The 12,697-nt window shown below is 33.3% G+C and overlaps 1 protein-coding gene across 1 annotated transcript in view; it reads left to right on the forward strand.

Moving 5' to 3' along the window:
- The window catches only part of PIK3R4 (phosphoinositide-3-kinase regulatory subunit 4), a 73,647-nt gene that overhangs the window by 14,195 nt on the left and 46,755 nt on the right, over nt 1-12,697 (forward strand). The window contains exons 4-7 of the mRNA XM_003895125.3: nt 1,017-1,599; nt 4,690-4,824; nt 6,442-6,663; nt 11,243-11,416. Coding sequence (XP_003895174.1) covers nt 1,017-1,599; nt 4,690-4,824; nt 6,442-6,663; nt 11,243-11,416 — 1,114 coding nt within the window. The remainder of the gene's footprint in view (nt 1-1,016; nt 1,600-4,689; nt 4,825-6,441; nt 6,664-11,242; nt 11,417-12,697) is intronic.

The raw sequence follows: 12,697 nt of genomic DNA on the forward strand, positions 1-12,697 counted from the left end.
AAACTAAGGTGCTTCAGAGGAAGCCAGTTTAGGCCATATTTATTGAACAGTACACTGGATTAGGAGTTGGTGTAATGTTCTGTCTTTGGGTATGGCACATACTTGTTATGTTGCTTTGGTTAACTTCATGTCTTTCGGCGTACATTTTCTTAACTGCGAAAGAAGTGAATTTGTTTAATCTTTAGGGCCTAATCAAACTAAAAGCAATTCTGACTAGTTAACATTTTCTTTTAGTACATTTGATTCCCCCATGTTCACTACTAGGCTCTTATTTAAAATATAAACAAAGTTCAGATAACTCAATACATTTTGTGATATTTTATTTAAATAATGACTGATACCCTATGAGTGTCCAGGAAAGATTAAACTATGTTCTGTGCATTGAAAAATATTTATTTCCCTATGATACTAGAAAACATAGGATAAATTCAAACGAGGTGTATCATTTCTAGTGTTTGCAGAATTTAACATCTCTTTGACACTATTTGAAAACTTTAAGCCACTGAGTCCCCTATTGATTAGATCCTAGAGCTATACTTAACCCACAGATTCCTTTGCACTTGTGGCAATAAGGTTCTGAACCATAACTCAACCCTGGATATGTAAATGGATTTTAGGGGTTCTGTGATTCCTTCCAGAATTGTATGGGTTTTTTAATGCAGAAATTGTGTGTATATATTTTTCTCTGGAGAAAATCCATTGCTTTCCTCAGATCCTTCATGGTATCTCCTACTCAGAAAAGTTTATAAGAATCTTTGAGTTGTGGACAGCAATATATTAGTCCCTATTTTAAGAAATGGGGAATACTGAGCCATGGTATAACCTCCTGTTTATGTGTCAGGGCCATCTGTAATATATTTGTATATGATTTTTTGCTGCTTTCTAGGATGATGGAGTCACAATCACTTAGCAGTCAGGTTCTGAAAGATCCTTTACATCATATGTAAATTGCCTTCCATCTGCTTTACTTTTCTATTCTCAAATCTATTTTAATTCCTTTTCTTTCCTTGATGTAGGTAACTCAGATGATTCACCGTGAGCCAGATAAACGTTTAGAGGCAGAAGATTACTTAAAACAGCAGCGTGGCAACGCCTTTCCTGAAATATTTTACACTTTCCTTCAGCCCTACATGGCCCAGTTTGCCAAGGAAACGTTTCTTTCTGCAGATGAGCGTATTCTGGTTATACGGAAGGATTTGGGCAACATTATTCACAATCTCTGTGGACATGATCTGCCAGAAAAAGCCGAAGGAGAGCCTAAGGAAAATGGGCTGGTTATCTTGGTATCTGTTATAACATCCTGCCTACAGACCCTTAAATACTGTGATTCCAAATTAGCTGCTTTGGAACTTATCCTTCATTTGGCTCCAAGATTAAGTGTTGAAATTCTTTTGGATCGGATTACTCCATATCTTTTGCATTTCAGCAATGACTCTGTTCCCAGGGTGAGGGCCGAAGCCTTGAGGACGTTGACCAAAGTTCTTGCTCTCGTCAAAGAGGTTCCTCGTAATGATATCAATATTTATCCGGAATACATTCTGCCAGGCATAGCCCACTTAGCCCAAGATGATGCTACTATCGTTAGACTAGCCTATGCTGGTAAGAGTTTATTGTCCAAATATTAACCACTTAGATAATTTTTAAGTTAATGACTATAATACTGCTTGTTTTTCTGATTTGTTTGAGAATTCCAAGTATGAACTTTGCTCTTTGAACTGTTTGTGTACATTTTGATAATATTTCTAGATACTGTGTTCCTGGGAATCAATGTTTGTGTGTTCTCTCACTTTTGAAACGATCAGAATTATCAAGTGATGGAATTTTGTGATTTTCTTAGGAATATTACATTCAACTTGGAATAAGACTAATGTTACTAATTTTTACAAGTATGTGCTTCTGATCTAGTGTCTTCAGGCCTTTATGAAGTTTCTCTGATAAATATGGTTATTTGACTGTCAGTTTTAGGATATAACAGTCTATTGCTGCTGAAAAAGATTAATTTTGCTGGATAATTTGATGTTGAAAGAACCTAGCATACTAACTTACTGAAGTTTAAGGTTGTTTTTCCAGTTACTGTGCTGTTTAGGATGTACATCTTCTTTGTGATGAGGTGGGTGTGTTATACACACCTACCTGTTTTGCCTGTAATTCTCACTCAAAATCAGGTGATACAGATTCATGTTTCTAGCTCCCCAAATTAATTCTGAGAGCTTATTTCTGCATGAGAAATTCCACTGAATATATATAATATCGCTGAGTATAAATAATTTATTTCTATAATATAATCTGAAAGAAATCAGGGATTCTGTTTTGAAGTCTTTGTAAATAGTACGTATGTGGTGATGATATTGTCTTTTTTTTTTTTTTTAAACAAACATAGTTCATTCATTTTATGATTTGTTTGTCATTATTTTAATGAAACATGCGAAAAATGGTCTTTGGACTCTGATCTTATCTCTAGGCACACCCAAAAAGTGATTGGTGATTGTTAGGTGTTTTTATGTTTCCTCATAGATATATTTTTATTTATGTTTATCTTTGCCTATTTATTTATTTATGGTTTCTGTAACCATATAGGTATGAACTTCAGGCTCAGAAATCCAGGATTTCTCTAAGACACATAAAAGTTTATCATTTATAACAAAGCATAGTTGTAACTCACTTGGCAAATATAAATAATTGAACCAGATAAAATCAAATCAAATCAAAGTTTATCAGTTTTAAAAACAAGCTCTATCTTCTTTACCAGAATTTTATGATCCTACTTTTTGGTGCAGTGTATCTTAATCTGTTCTCAATTGTGTTAAACAGGTCATGTTCTGATGAGGTGCCATATTAACATATTGACACTCAGTTACTAATAGCTATCACATAAAAATAATAGCTACTGTTTATTGAAAAATCTGCTCTAGGTTGTTGCAAGGGTTAGCTGCAACCACCTTGAGCATTAGATGTTATATTACCTTCATATGACAGGTGAGGAGATTGGGGTTAGGAGAGACTAAATAACGTGACCCAAATGTATCTGGTCTATTTCTCAGTTCTCAGAGCTCCTGTTCTAGACCTTGGTTTTGAAGCAATCCTGCTTTTCTTTGGTCTTCTGGGTCTTTATGGTGAGAGTCCATGATAACCCAGGGTCAGTGCCAGCACCTTGCATTGTCATTTCTTCACGGCCCAGTATGTGATCACCCAGGCTGGAATGCAGTGGGGAGATCATGGCTCACTGCAGCCTTGACTTCCCAGGCTCAAGCCATCCTCCAAATACAGCCCTCCAAACACTATAGGAATGTGCCACCACGCCTGGCTAATTTGCGGTCTTTTAAAATAGAGCCAGTGTATTTGAATGTGTATGGTTAAATATAATTAAAATATATGTGTCAGTAATTATAAAAGTTTAAAATCATTTATTTCTTTACAGTATTTTTTAAATATCATAGATGCTGGTACAGATTTGTGTAAAGTGAACTTCCAAGTGTGCTGTGGTTTATGGGGAAATAAGCATAGATCTACTCACACTTTAGAGGTACCCAGGAAAGTAAGACTTTTCCTAATAAAAATTTGCTCATTAAAGTGGGAATACTCATCTAGAATTTTTGGCATATTATCAGGATATGGCCCATAGTTTTTCCATCTTTGGGGTGAGCAGGCATTATAGGGTATTAACATCTTGCTTACTTAGAGGTAAATTTTTATTCTATTCAGAGCATTGTTGAACCTGGCAGGGGTGGGGAGTAGGACCCCAGGATGAAGGGAATAATTGTATTTGATTGACTCAAAGATCTCAACTGCCATAAGGTACATTTCGATTTCAGAGATGTTGGAAAGTAAGGAAAAAGTAAAGTTATTTTAAGTTTAAGGTAGTTAAACTATATTCAGTGCTGTTCACTGCTAAGAAGGAAAAGAGTACAGTCTTTGACCGGTTATGGTCATATGTTAAGAAACACATATGTTAAGTGGGAGGCAAGGTAAGAGAAGAAAGTATAAGTGAAGAGCAGATACAATTGATAGTAAATGTGACAGCAGAAATTAGAAGTAGTTATTTTGCAGCAGTGAGGAGTATCAGTCTTTGTAGGTCATCAGAAAGGGAAAGGAGAAGATATAGACAGCTGTAGTAATGTGGCAAACAGTCTGCCACTTTGGTTCACTAAGAACTTGAGTATCACTTGTAAAGCAGTCTAACAATGGTTTCTCTTTGAGGCAGTTGTGACTCTTCATTTGTGTGTGAAGAAACGGAGCCTCAGATTGCTTAAATGGCCAAGTTAGTAAGTGGCAAGGTTGAGATTTGAACCCAGGTCTGTCTGATTCCAAAGCTTAGCTTCATCTGTTATTTTAATGTGGATGTTTCTTTGTTAGTCTAATAAATATCTCTCACTTGTCAAGGATAGTGTTTGAAGGGTAAGTCCCTGTAGAGAATTAGGCTTTTTTTTTGTCCTCAGTAAATGGGGTATTAGATTGTTTTTGTATTATTATTTTTTAAAGCTGTGTTTCATTAATAAGACTGGCAGTTTGGAGATAGTTATAGATTGTGAACTGGGTTACTAAAATCTGATTAGGTTAAATGCTAAATTGAAAAGTTCTGCTTTTCCCATAGGCTTATGATTATTTATGTATAAAGACAGGGAGGAAAAGTTACAAGCTTTACAGAGAATTAAGACTGTAATTATAAATTTCTTCCTTTTTACTTTATAGAAAACATAGCTCTGCTGGCAGAAACAGCTTTGAGATTCCTGGAATTAGTACAGTTAAAAAATCTTAATATGGAAAATGACCCCAATAATGAAGAAATAGATGAAGTTACACATCCAAATGGAAATTATGACACAGGTTGTATAATTTTCTCTTCCAGATTTCCTGTTGTTTAGAATGAATTGCTGATGCTAACTTGTAAAACTATCATTTGTAGTTTTCATGTAAGGTGAAGGAATACCAGATATATATATATATATTAAATAGGAAGAGTCCCTGGTGTCTAATTATTCTCTCTATCCTCATATACTGTTACCTTACTCGAAAACAATCAGCTTGTCACCGTGGATACTAAATTCAATTGTTTGTCAGCCAGAATTGATTTGTGTGAACAGTAAAGCCGGCTGAATTATGTAATTCTCATAAAAGAAGAAAAAATTAGAAACCTCATAGCTAAAGAAGCTAAACCTTTCCCCCTTTTGTGAGTATATTCTGAGTATCCTCAATCATACATTGTTTTTATTTCATACTGATTGTGATTTACATTTCAAAACCGTAGGAGCAGATGTGATGATGGTAAACTTATTGAAGTCAAAGTCCTTGTCTTAGGTTTCTTTGCATTATACAACTCTACAGATTTTTACTTAATGTTTGTTGAGTAAAAGATTTAGAAGTAAAGTAATAGATGTAATTTTCTCCAAGATGCTTCTAGCTATGAAAAATTAGAGAAATCTAGTTTTTTAGAATTTTATGCTACAAACAGCTACAATTGCTGTTACTTGTTAGAATGGCACCATTTTTAGGCAACAGTATTATCTAGAGTTGAATACAGTGGAATAATTTTGAAGTTTCAGGAGGATGTGTCAGGAAATCCTAGCCTTTTTTCGTGGAATTACTTGGAAAATAATATTTTCCTATAACCATGTAATTGGACCTATTTAGATAATAAAGTTAAATGTTAAAATTTTGGGGGAGGGAATCTAAAGTTTTTCTTAATGTGATCATATAGTTTTGCATGTCAGACCAGTTAACTTTTTCCTTGACAGGAGTAGCTGGACCAAGAGTGGCCCCTGTCTTCTGTTTATTCACAGATAATTGTTAAAGATTAGCTCTGTATAAGGCAATCAGGAGCCTGCCCTAAGCACTAGAGCATGGCAGTGAATCAGATAGAAATGATCCTTGCTCTTGAGCTTACATTTTAGTAAAAAGAAGATGGGCAACTAAGTAAATAAATAAGTGAGAAAAAGTGAGGGTGAGTAAGAGATAAGGCCAGAGAAGACGACAGTGGCCAGATGAAGTAAAGCCTCGACAGAACTTGCAGTGCGTTTTCTGGCTTTCTAAAATAAACTGACCTTTAAAAACACTTTCTAAAAGGATTGCTCAGTACCGTCATACTATATCCGAATCCTATCCAGTATTTTCAAGTCCTTTATTAACTGGGATCTTACTGGGGCCATGTGATTTCCTTTCTGGTGCTTCTCTATAATTTTCCCCTTGAGCTCATAAATGAAACTATTTAATTAGTGAGATAGTAACTATGCTTGTGGCATCTGCTTGTTAGGATCTTCTTCACTTTATATTTCAGTTTCCTATCCTTCAGAGCTTTGAATAATGGAAAAAATTGGCGATTAAAGACTTCGGTGGCTTCTGTAATCAGTCTCTCTGATGAGTAAGAGAGAAGACTGGGACTATCTGTATGGGGGGAAATTGGCCTTTTCTTAACTCTTTCTTTCTTTCTTTTTTTTTTTTTTTTAGAGCTCCAAGCCTTACATGAAATGGTCCAGCAGAAAGTTGTTACTTTGCTAAGTGATCCTGAAAATATTGTAAAACAAACCTTGATGGAAAATGGAATAACACGGCTGTGTGTATTCTTTGGACGTCAGAAAGCCAATGATGTTTTGTTGTCCCACATGATTACTTTCCTAAATGATAAGAATGACTGGCATCTACGTGGAGCATTTTTTGATAGTATAGTTGGTATGTTTTTTGCTTTTAAATTCATTTAAGATTTTTAATCATCCTCTCAAATACTTCCATGCAATCTGAAGGATAGATACTACCAAATTTCATTAATAATGAAATGAATTCCTAGTATTTCTGTTTTCATGCTGCTTTTGGATGATGTAAGTATTTTAGCTTGGTAAAATCAAGGGTTGGTAAATCAACCTGTGTTACATCCGTATGAAGGAATACCATGTGGTCATTAAAAACTATATTTAGAGAGAATAATGACCTGGAAAGTACCGTGAGGTATGTTAAAGTGACATAAGTAGGTTGTAAATCCTCTTAAAGTATGGTTGCTGTTGTGTAAAGGTAGCAATAACAGGAATCATATATGTTTATAAACATGTTAATAAAAGTGAACACGCATCACTTTTAGAATCAGAAAATAACAGTTAAAATATAATCGTGGTTGAAAATCAATGTAGTTGGAAAGAATTAAGTTAAAGGCTTTGCTTTGTGTAACTGAAAATTTTTGAAAATTTAAGCAGCATTTTTTTTTTGCTGTTCTTTCATTTTATAATTCTTGATTTTTAGATATATCTAAAGTCAGACATCTTATGTTTTATATGCGTGACTTCTATTACATTTGGATTCAGAATTAGAAGTAAATGAAGTGGACAATATTTTGCATGGGTTAAGTCATGTTTGATACAGGATTTAATATTTTTCTCTTTTAAATAATAACTGATCCCCTTTTCCCTGAATGTACTGATCTTTTCAGTTTAATATTTGGCCAATTATGAAATATATGCTAAATTCGTATTATTATGATTATCCAATACCCCCATTATATCATTTCTCACATGGTTGTAATAGTTTATCTGTTAACCCCAAAAGTTTAAAGACTATTCTGCACAATAGAAAGCTTGACTGGTATCCAAACTTTCTTGTGAGGTAGCAGGAAGCTGTAAGACTTAAAGTTTTGGTTCCCAACAGTCTAGGAAAGGTTCGCTGTTTGATTTTTGTTTTCTAAAAAAATAAAGTGCAAGAAACCTATGTGGCAACAGGATTGATATTTCTACAAATACTCTCATATGTTTTGGAGGAAAGGGTACTTTCTACTTTGAAAAACTTTGAAATTCCCTGTTTTTCTTGTTTTGTTATTTTTGGAAATTACTGTACCTGTTTTTTTCTTTTCAGGCATCTTTTGTTTCTTATTTTTAGATTATAGATGCATGGTAGCCTTCCATCTAGGACTTCATCTAACTCAGTTCCTGAATACAGTATTATTCTTTGATTCTTACATCTTTTTGACTTCCTTGCTCTCTTCTTCTTCCAAATAATGCTATGTTTATTTCTTTCTCGGGAAGAGTTGGTTCTTACAACTTCCCCTATCTGTTGGTCAATTCTTGTGTTCTTTGAAACATATATTAGTTCTTTTTTAATTTAAAAATAAATTTTTTTAATTGTTGAAAGTAATACATGCTTATATTACTTTTGGAAATAAAACTTAGAAAAATTTGGAAAATATAGAAACCAAGAAGAAAATAAATGATGGTTAATCCTACAACCCATGCACAATCTCTGTTAAAGCTTTGATGTTTTTTCCCATAGCACTTCCTTTTCTCTTTCCATCCCATTTATCCCTTTCTGTCATATGCTGATGGTTAAGAGAAGGCATTGTGGAGCTAGACTTCTGGGTTCAAGTGTTCGCTTTGTCACTAGTGGTGGCTCTTGGAAAAATCATTTAATTTTTTTGTGGCTTAGTTTACCTATCTGTAAAATGGAAATAAGAATAGTGCCTGTCTTACTGGTTGTTGGGGGATAGAATGAATTAATATATGTAGTAGTACCTGGCATAAGTGCTGTGTATATATTATATTACTTCCAAATTTTATTTTATTATTTCTTATACTTTTTTCTAATAACATACTTTAAACATTTTCCCATATCATTAAAAATTTATTTGAAACCATAATTTAATAGGTCTAAACTATTCCATTATATAGTTTTGCAAAAATTTAACCTTTCTTTTGGATATTTAAATTATTTTCATTTTTTTCTGTCATATATAGATTATCTATATATTTGGTGTAAATATGTAACATATGTATGTAAGTAGTTTCTGATTATTTTCTTAGGATAGAAGTAAACAATTTTAATTACTTTGTTAAAGAATGTGAATTTATTTTTAAAACTCATGACACATTTATAAGCTATTCAAAAAGATTATATCATTTTGCATTCCCATCTCCATTAAGTGCTGCACACCCATCCAGTGTGAAATAGCCTTTACTTAGTCCTTGCCTGTTGGGAGGGTAAAATGATAACTTGTTTTGATATATATATTTTAGCTTAACTATCAAGTTGAAAAACTTCCTCATGTTGATTATGTATTCATATTTCTAATTCTATGAATTTTAAAATTCATCATTTTGGCTTTTTTTCCTGATATTTATGCTTTTCTTGTTCTTTTTGAACCTGTACATACATATTAAGAACATTAATTTTTAAAATTAAGTGCATGTTTCTTAGTTCTTTAACTTGATTTTTAAATCTTTTTTGTAGACAGTTTTTCTGAAGTCAGTTTATTCGATCTTTTTGCTTTGTGATTTTTTTTTTACTTTTGTGTGTAAAGTCTTTTCCCATTCCAGAATTAGATTAATAATCTGTTGTGTGCTTGTCTTCTTTTCTTTTTCATGCTTTAGTTTTTATACTTAACTGTTTAATTGATCTTTATTTTTGGTCTGGGATGTGAGGTGAAATCTAAATTTTCTTTTTCTTCTCAGATATGTAACTGATTTTCCCAGCATAGTTTATTAAGCATTTTTTTGTTTTTTTCGTACTGGTTTGTGAAACTGTTTTATCATCTGTTGCATGCCTCTGTCTGTTAAGATCAGTTTTCTGGCTATCTAGTCTGTTCCATTCATTTTTCTATTCTTGTACCCATACTCATAGCCATATTCAATTTACATTATTATATATTTTTAATCACCTGTATTATCTGATAGGGTAAGTTTCAGATGTCATTATTCATTTTCAAAATATTTTTAGCTATTTTAGCTCATTGTACATTTCAGTATGTAAAGTTCCTAAATTTAATCCACTGGAATTTTAGATAGTATTTTTCCTTTTATTAAAGAAAACAATTATAACATTATTTTTTAATCATAAAGGAAATAGGCTTTTAGAAATTATTTAAAATTTAATCAAAATTTATAATGTGTGAAAAACAATAATTGATTTTCCAGAGGCAGCTACTCAGCTTTGTGCTTTTATTTTAGTGTTTTCAGGTGATTATTACCATATCTCTAAATAATATTTTTATATTACTATTTTTAGAATAGCCAACTTTGGATTTTATCTCTCTGTTTTCTGTGCCAGATGAAGATTTAATTCACTCATATGCCTTGATCCTTCTTCTCTTCTGAGTTTTTGAGATGTTGACTACTGTTTTCAGTGCTTTAGTTTTTAGTTTGTTGTTTTAATAACTTGAAGTAATTAAATCTATTTTGTATTGCTCCACCTCTGATTTGCACTACAAGATTAGTGCCCCTTTTTTTTTCTCTTTACCTTTGTCTCTCTTTTTATTGTTTGGTTAGTTGAGAATTGAGAATTCTCAACAATTTTTTTGTCATAGTTAATAATACATTCTGTTCTATAATCACAATGAAGTCTGGTATAGACTGATTATGAAGCTTCAAAACAAAATACATGATTAGGAATGTGTAAATTTTATTGACTGTAGAGCCAAGTAGTATACTGTAATTATATTTGCTCCATCATAATCCCAGTTCAGTGACTGCCCCCCTCACCATTTGAGTATGTTTATAGCAAGGCCAGTGGATTCTACTTTGCTCCCTCTTCTAGGTACTAAATACACTATTTATTTTAATTTCATATTTGGACTGTGATTTTCTTGAGCAATTTTTTGTTTGTTCCAGAATTTTAGATTTCTTTGTTCTCTTTTTAGAAAGAAAAGTAATATATTGTCACCACAACTGTAATAGCTAGCTTCTTTCTTATTAATTTTATTTGTTACTTAGAATCTATTCCATTTTCTTTTCGATGACATTCTTGAAATTTATTAGCTTTTAATTCTAATAAAGGCTGACTGATTTCTAGGTCTTTGCTAGCTTTTTTTTGCCCTTGAATTCTTAGGTTGAAACTTTCCTAGAAAGGGTTGCATGGGGGGCAAACCTTTAATAGTCCTTATATGTCTTGAAATGACTTTTTTATTTAGTTGATAGTTTGACTGAAAATAGAATTCTTTTCATAACTTTTAATGCCTTGCTTGCCTATGTCTTGTCTTCTAACCTCCATTGTTGCTGAAGATTATATAATTCCACTCTGATTCTTCCTTTTTAGGAGACCTATATTTTCATTTCTGTAAGTTCTTAGGATCTTAGCTTTTCTATGGTGTCTGAGAATTTCCTGATGATTTGCTTTGCTGTGGGTCTTTTTAACTTTATCATGCTGGGTAGGAAGTGCAATGTTCTTTCCTAGGTAATTGATCAGTATGTTTGACTTTTGCTTAATTTTATTACTTTACTTAATGATATATGTACTTTTAGGTATTGAATAATCACATAATATTGCTTTTCATTTCCAGGTGTTGCTGCCTATGTTGGCTGGCAAAGCTCCTCAATTCTCAAGCCCCTGCTGCAACAAGGTCTTAGTGATGCTGAGGAATTTGTCATTGTGAAAGCTCTTTATGCCCTTACTTGTATGTGCCAGTTAGGACTACTACAAAAACCCCATGTTTACGAATTCGCCAGTGATATTGGTAAGTTTCTGTTTCTCAAAATTAGAACGAGATTGGAAAAACTTTATAAAATTTCTAGGTAATATAGAATAAGAATTGCAACTTTATTGTTCCTACTATTGATTGTGTGGGGTTCCTACCGTTGATTGTGTGGGTGTGCATGCATGTATGTATGTGTATATGTGCATGCTTATGTGTATGTGACAGACAGACAAGCTGACTCATTGGGTCCTCCAGGCTGGTTGGGAAGTACTGCTTTGTTTTCATCTGTTGTTAAGTCTGTGTTACCCTTGTCAAAAAGCAAAACTTTGGTGTTTTATTTTGTTTGTTTGTTTTGCGACAGAGTCTTACTCTGTCGCCCAGGCTGGAGTACAGTGGTGTGATCTTGGCTCACTGCAACCTCCACCTCCCAGGTTTAAGCCATTCTCCTGCCTCAGCCTCCTGAGTAGCTGGGATTACAGGTGCCTGCCACCATGCCCAGCTTATTTTTTTTGTATTTTTAGTAGAGACGGAGTTTCACCATGTTGGCCAGGCTGGTTTCAAACTCCTGACCTTGTGATCTGCCTGCCCCAGCCTCCCAAAGTGCTGGGATTACAGGCATGAGCCACCGTGCGTAGCCAAGACTTTGTTTTTAAAAAAACCTTGATATGGGTCAAGCCTTGACTGGTCTGAAGATGAAAATTATTTTTGGGCACTTGACCAGCAGTCAAGTTGAAAATTGGATGTGAAGGATCTGTCACTGCATTGATTACCAGTTAAGAATTCATAGACTTGAATAATATATTTGTTCTATTATGATTTCACATAATACATTGCTTCTGTGGCCTAATTAATTATTTCCAAATAACTTTTGGACATTATTTCTGAAATTTAATATAGCTTATAATTAGCATTTTATTTATCTACAAAACAGATGCGCATCAATTTTAAAGCAAAAGTTATCATGAAAATAGTTTTTTACCCCTGCACACAAAGTTTGCGGAGACTTTTCTGGACGTTGTTATTTCTAGTCTTTGATCCCAGGATGAATACATGGAGTGCTCATATATCTTTAGTGTCAAAATAAATTATGTTTATGTACAGAATAAACCCAGTGTGGTACTACTTCTTCGATGGATAACTCTCTTAGAACTACAACTGAATTTGATATGAAAACTATGGGGGGAAAAAAACAGTTTTCTGAGAAAAATCAAGTAAACAATCATTTGTTGGCATTTAAAACTTTAAAAGTAAACAATTTTAGTAACTTAGAAACACCTACTTATTTAAAACAAATGATAGACTATATGCATCTCTCTCATT

Source organism: Papio anubis, chromosome 2 (assembly GCF_008728515.1).
Source record: "Papio anubis isolate 15944 chromosome 2, Panubis1.0, whole genome shotgun sequence".
Lineage (NCBI taxonomy): Eukaryota > Metazoa > Chordata > Mammalia > Primates > Cercopithecidae > Papio > Papio anubis.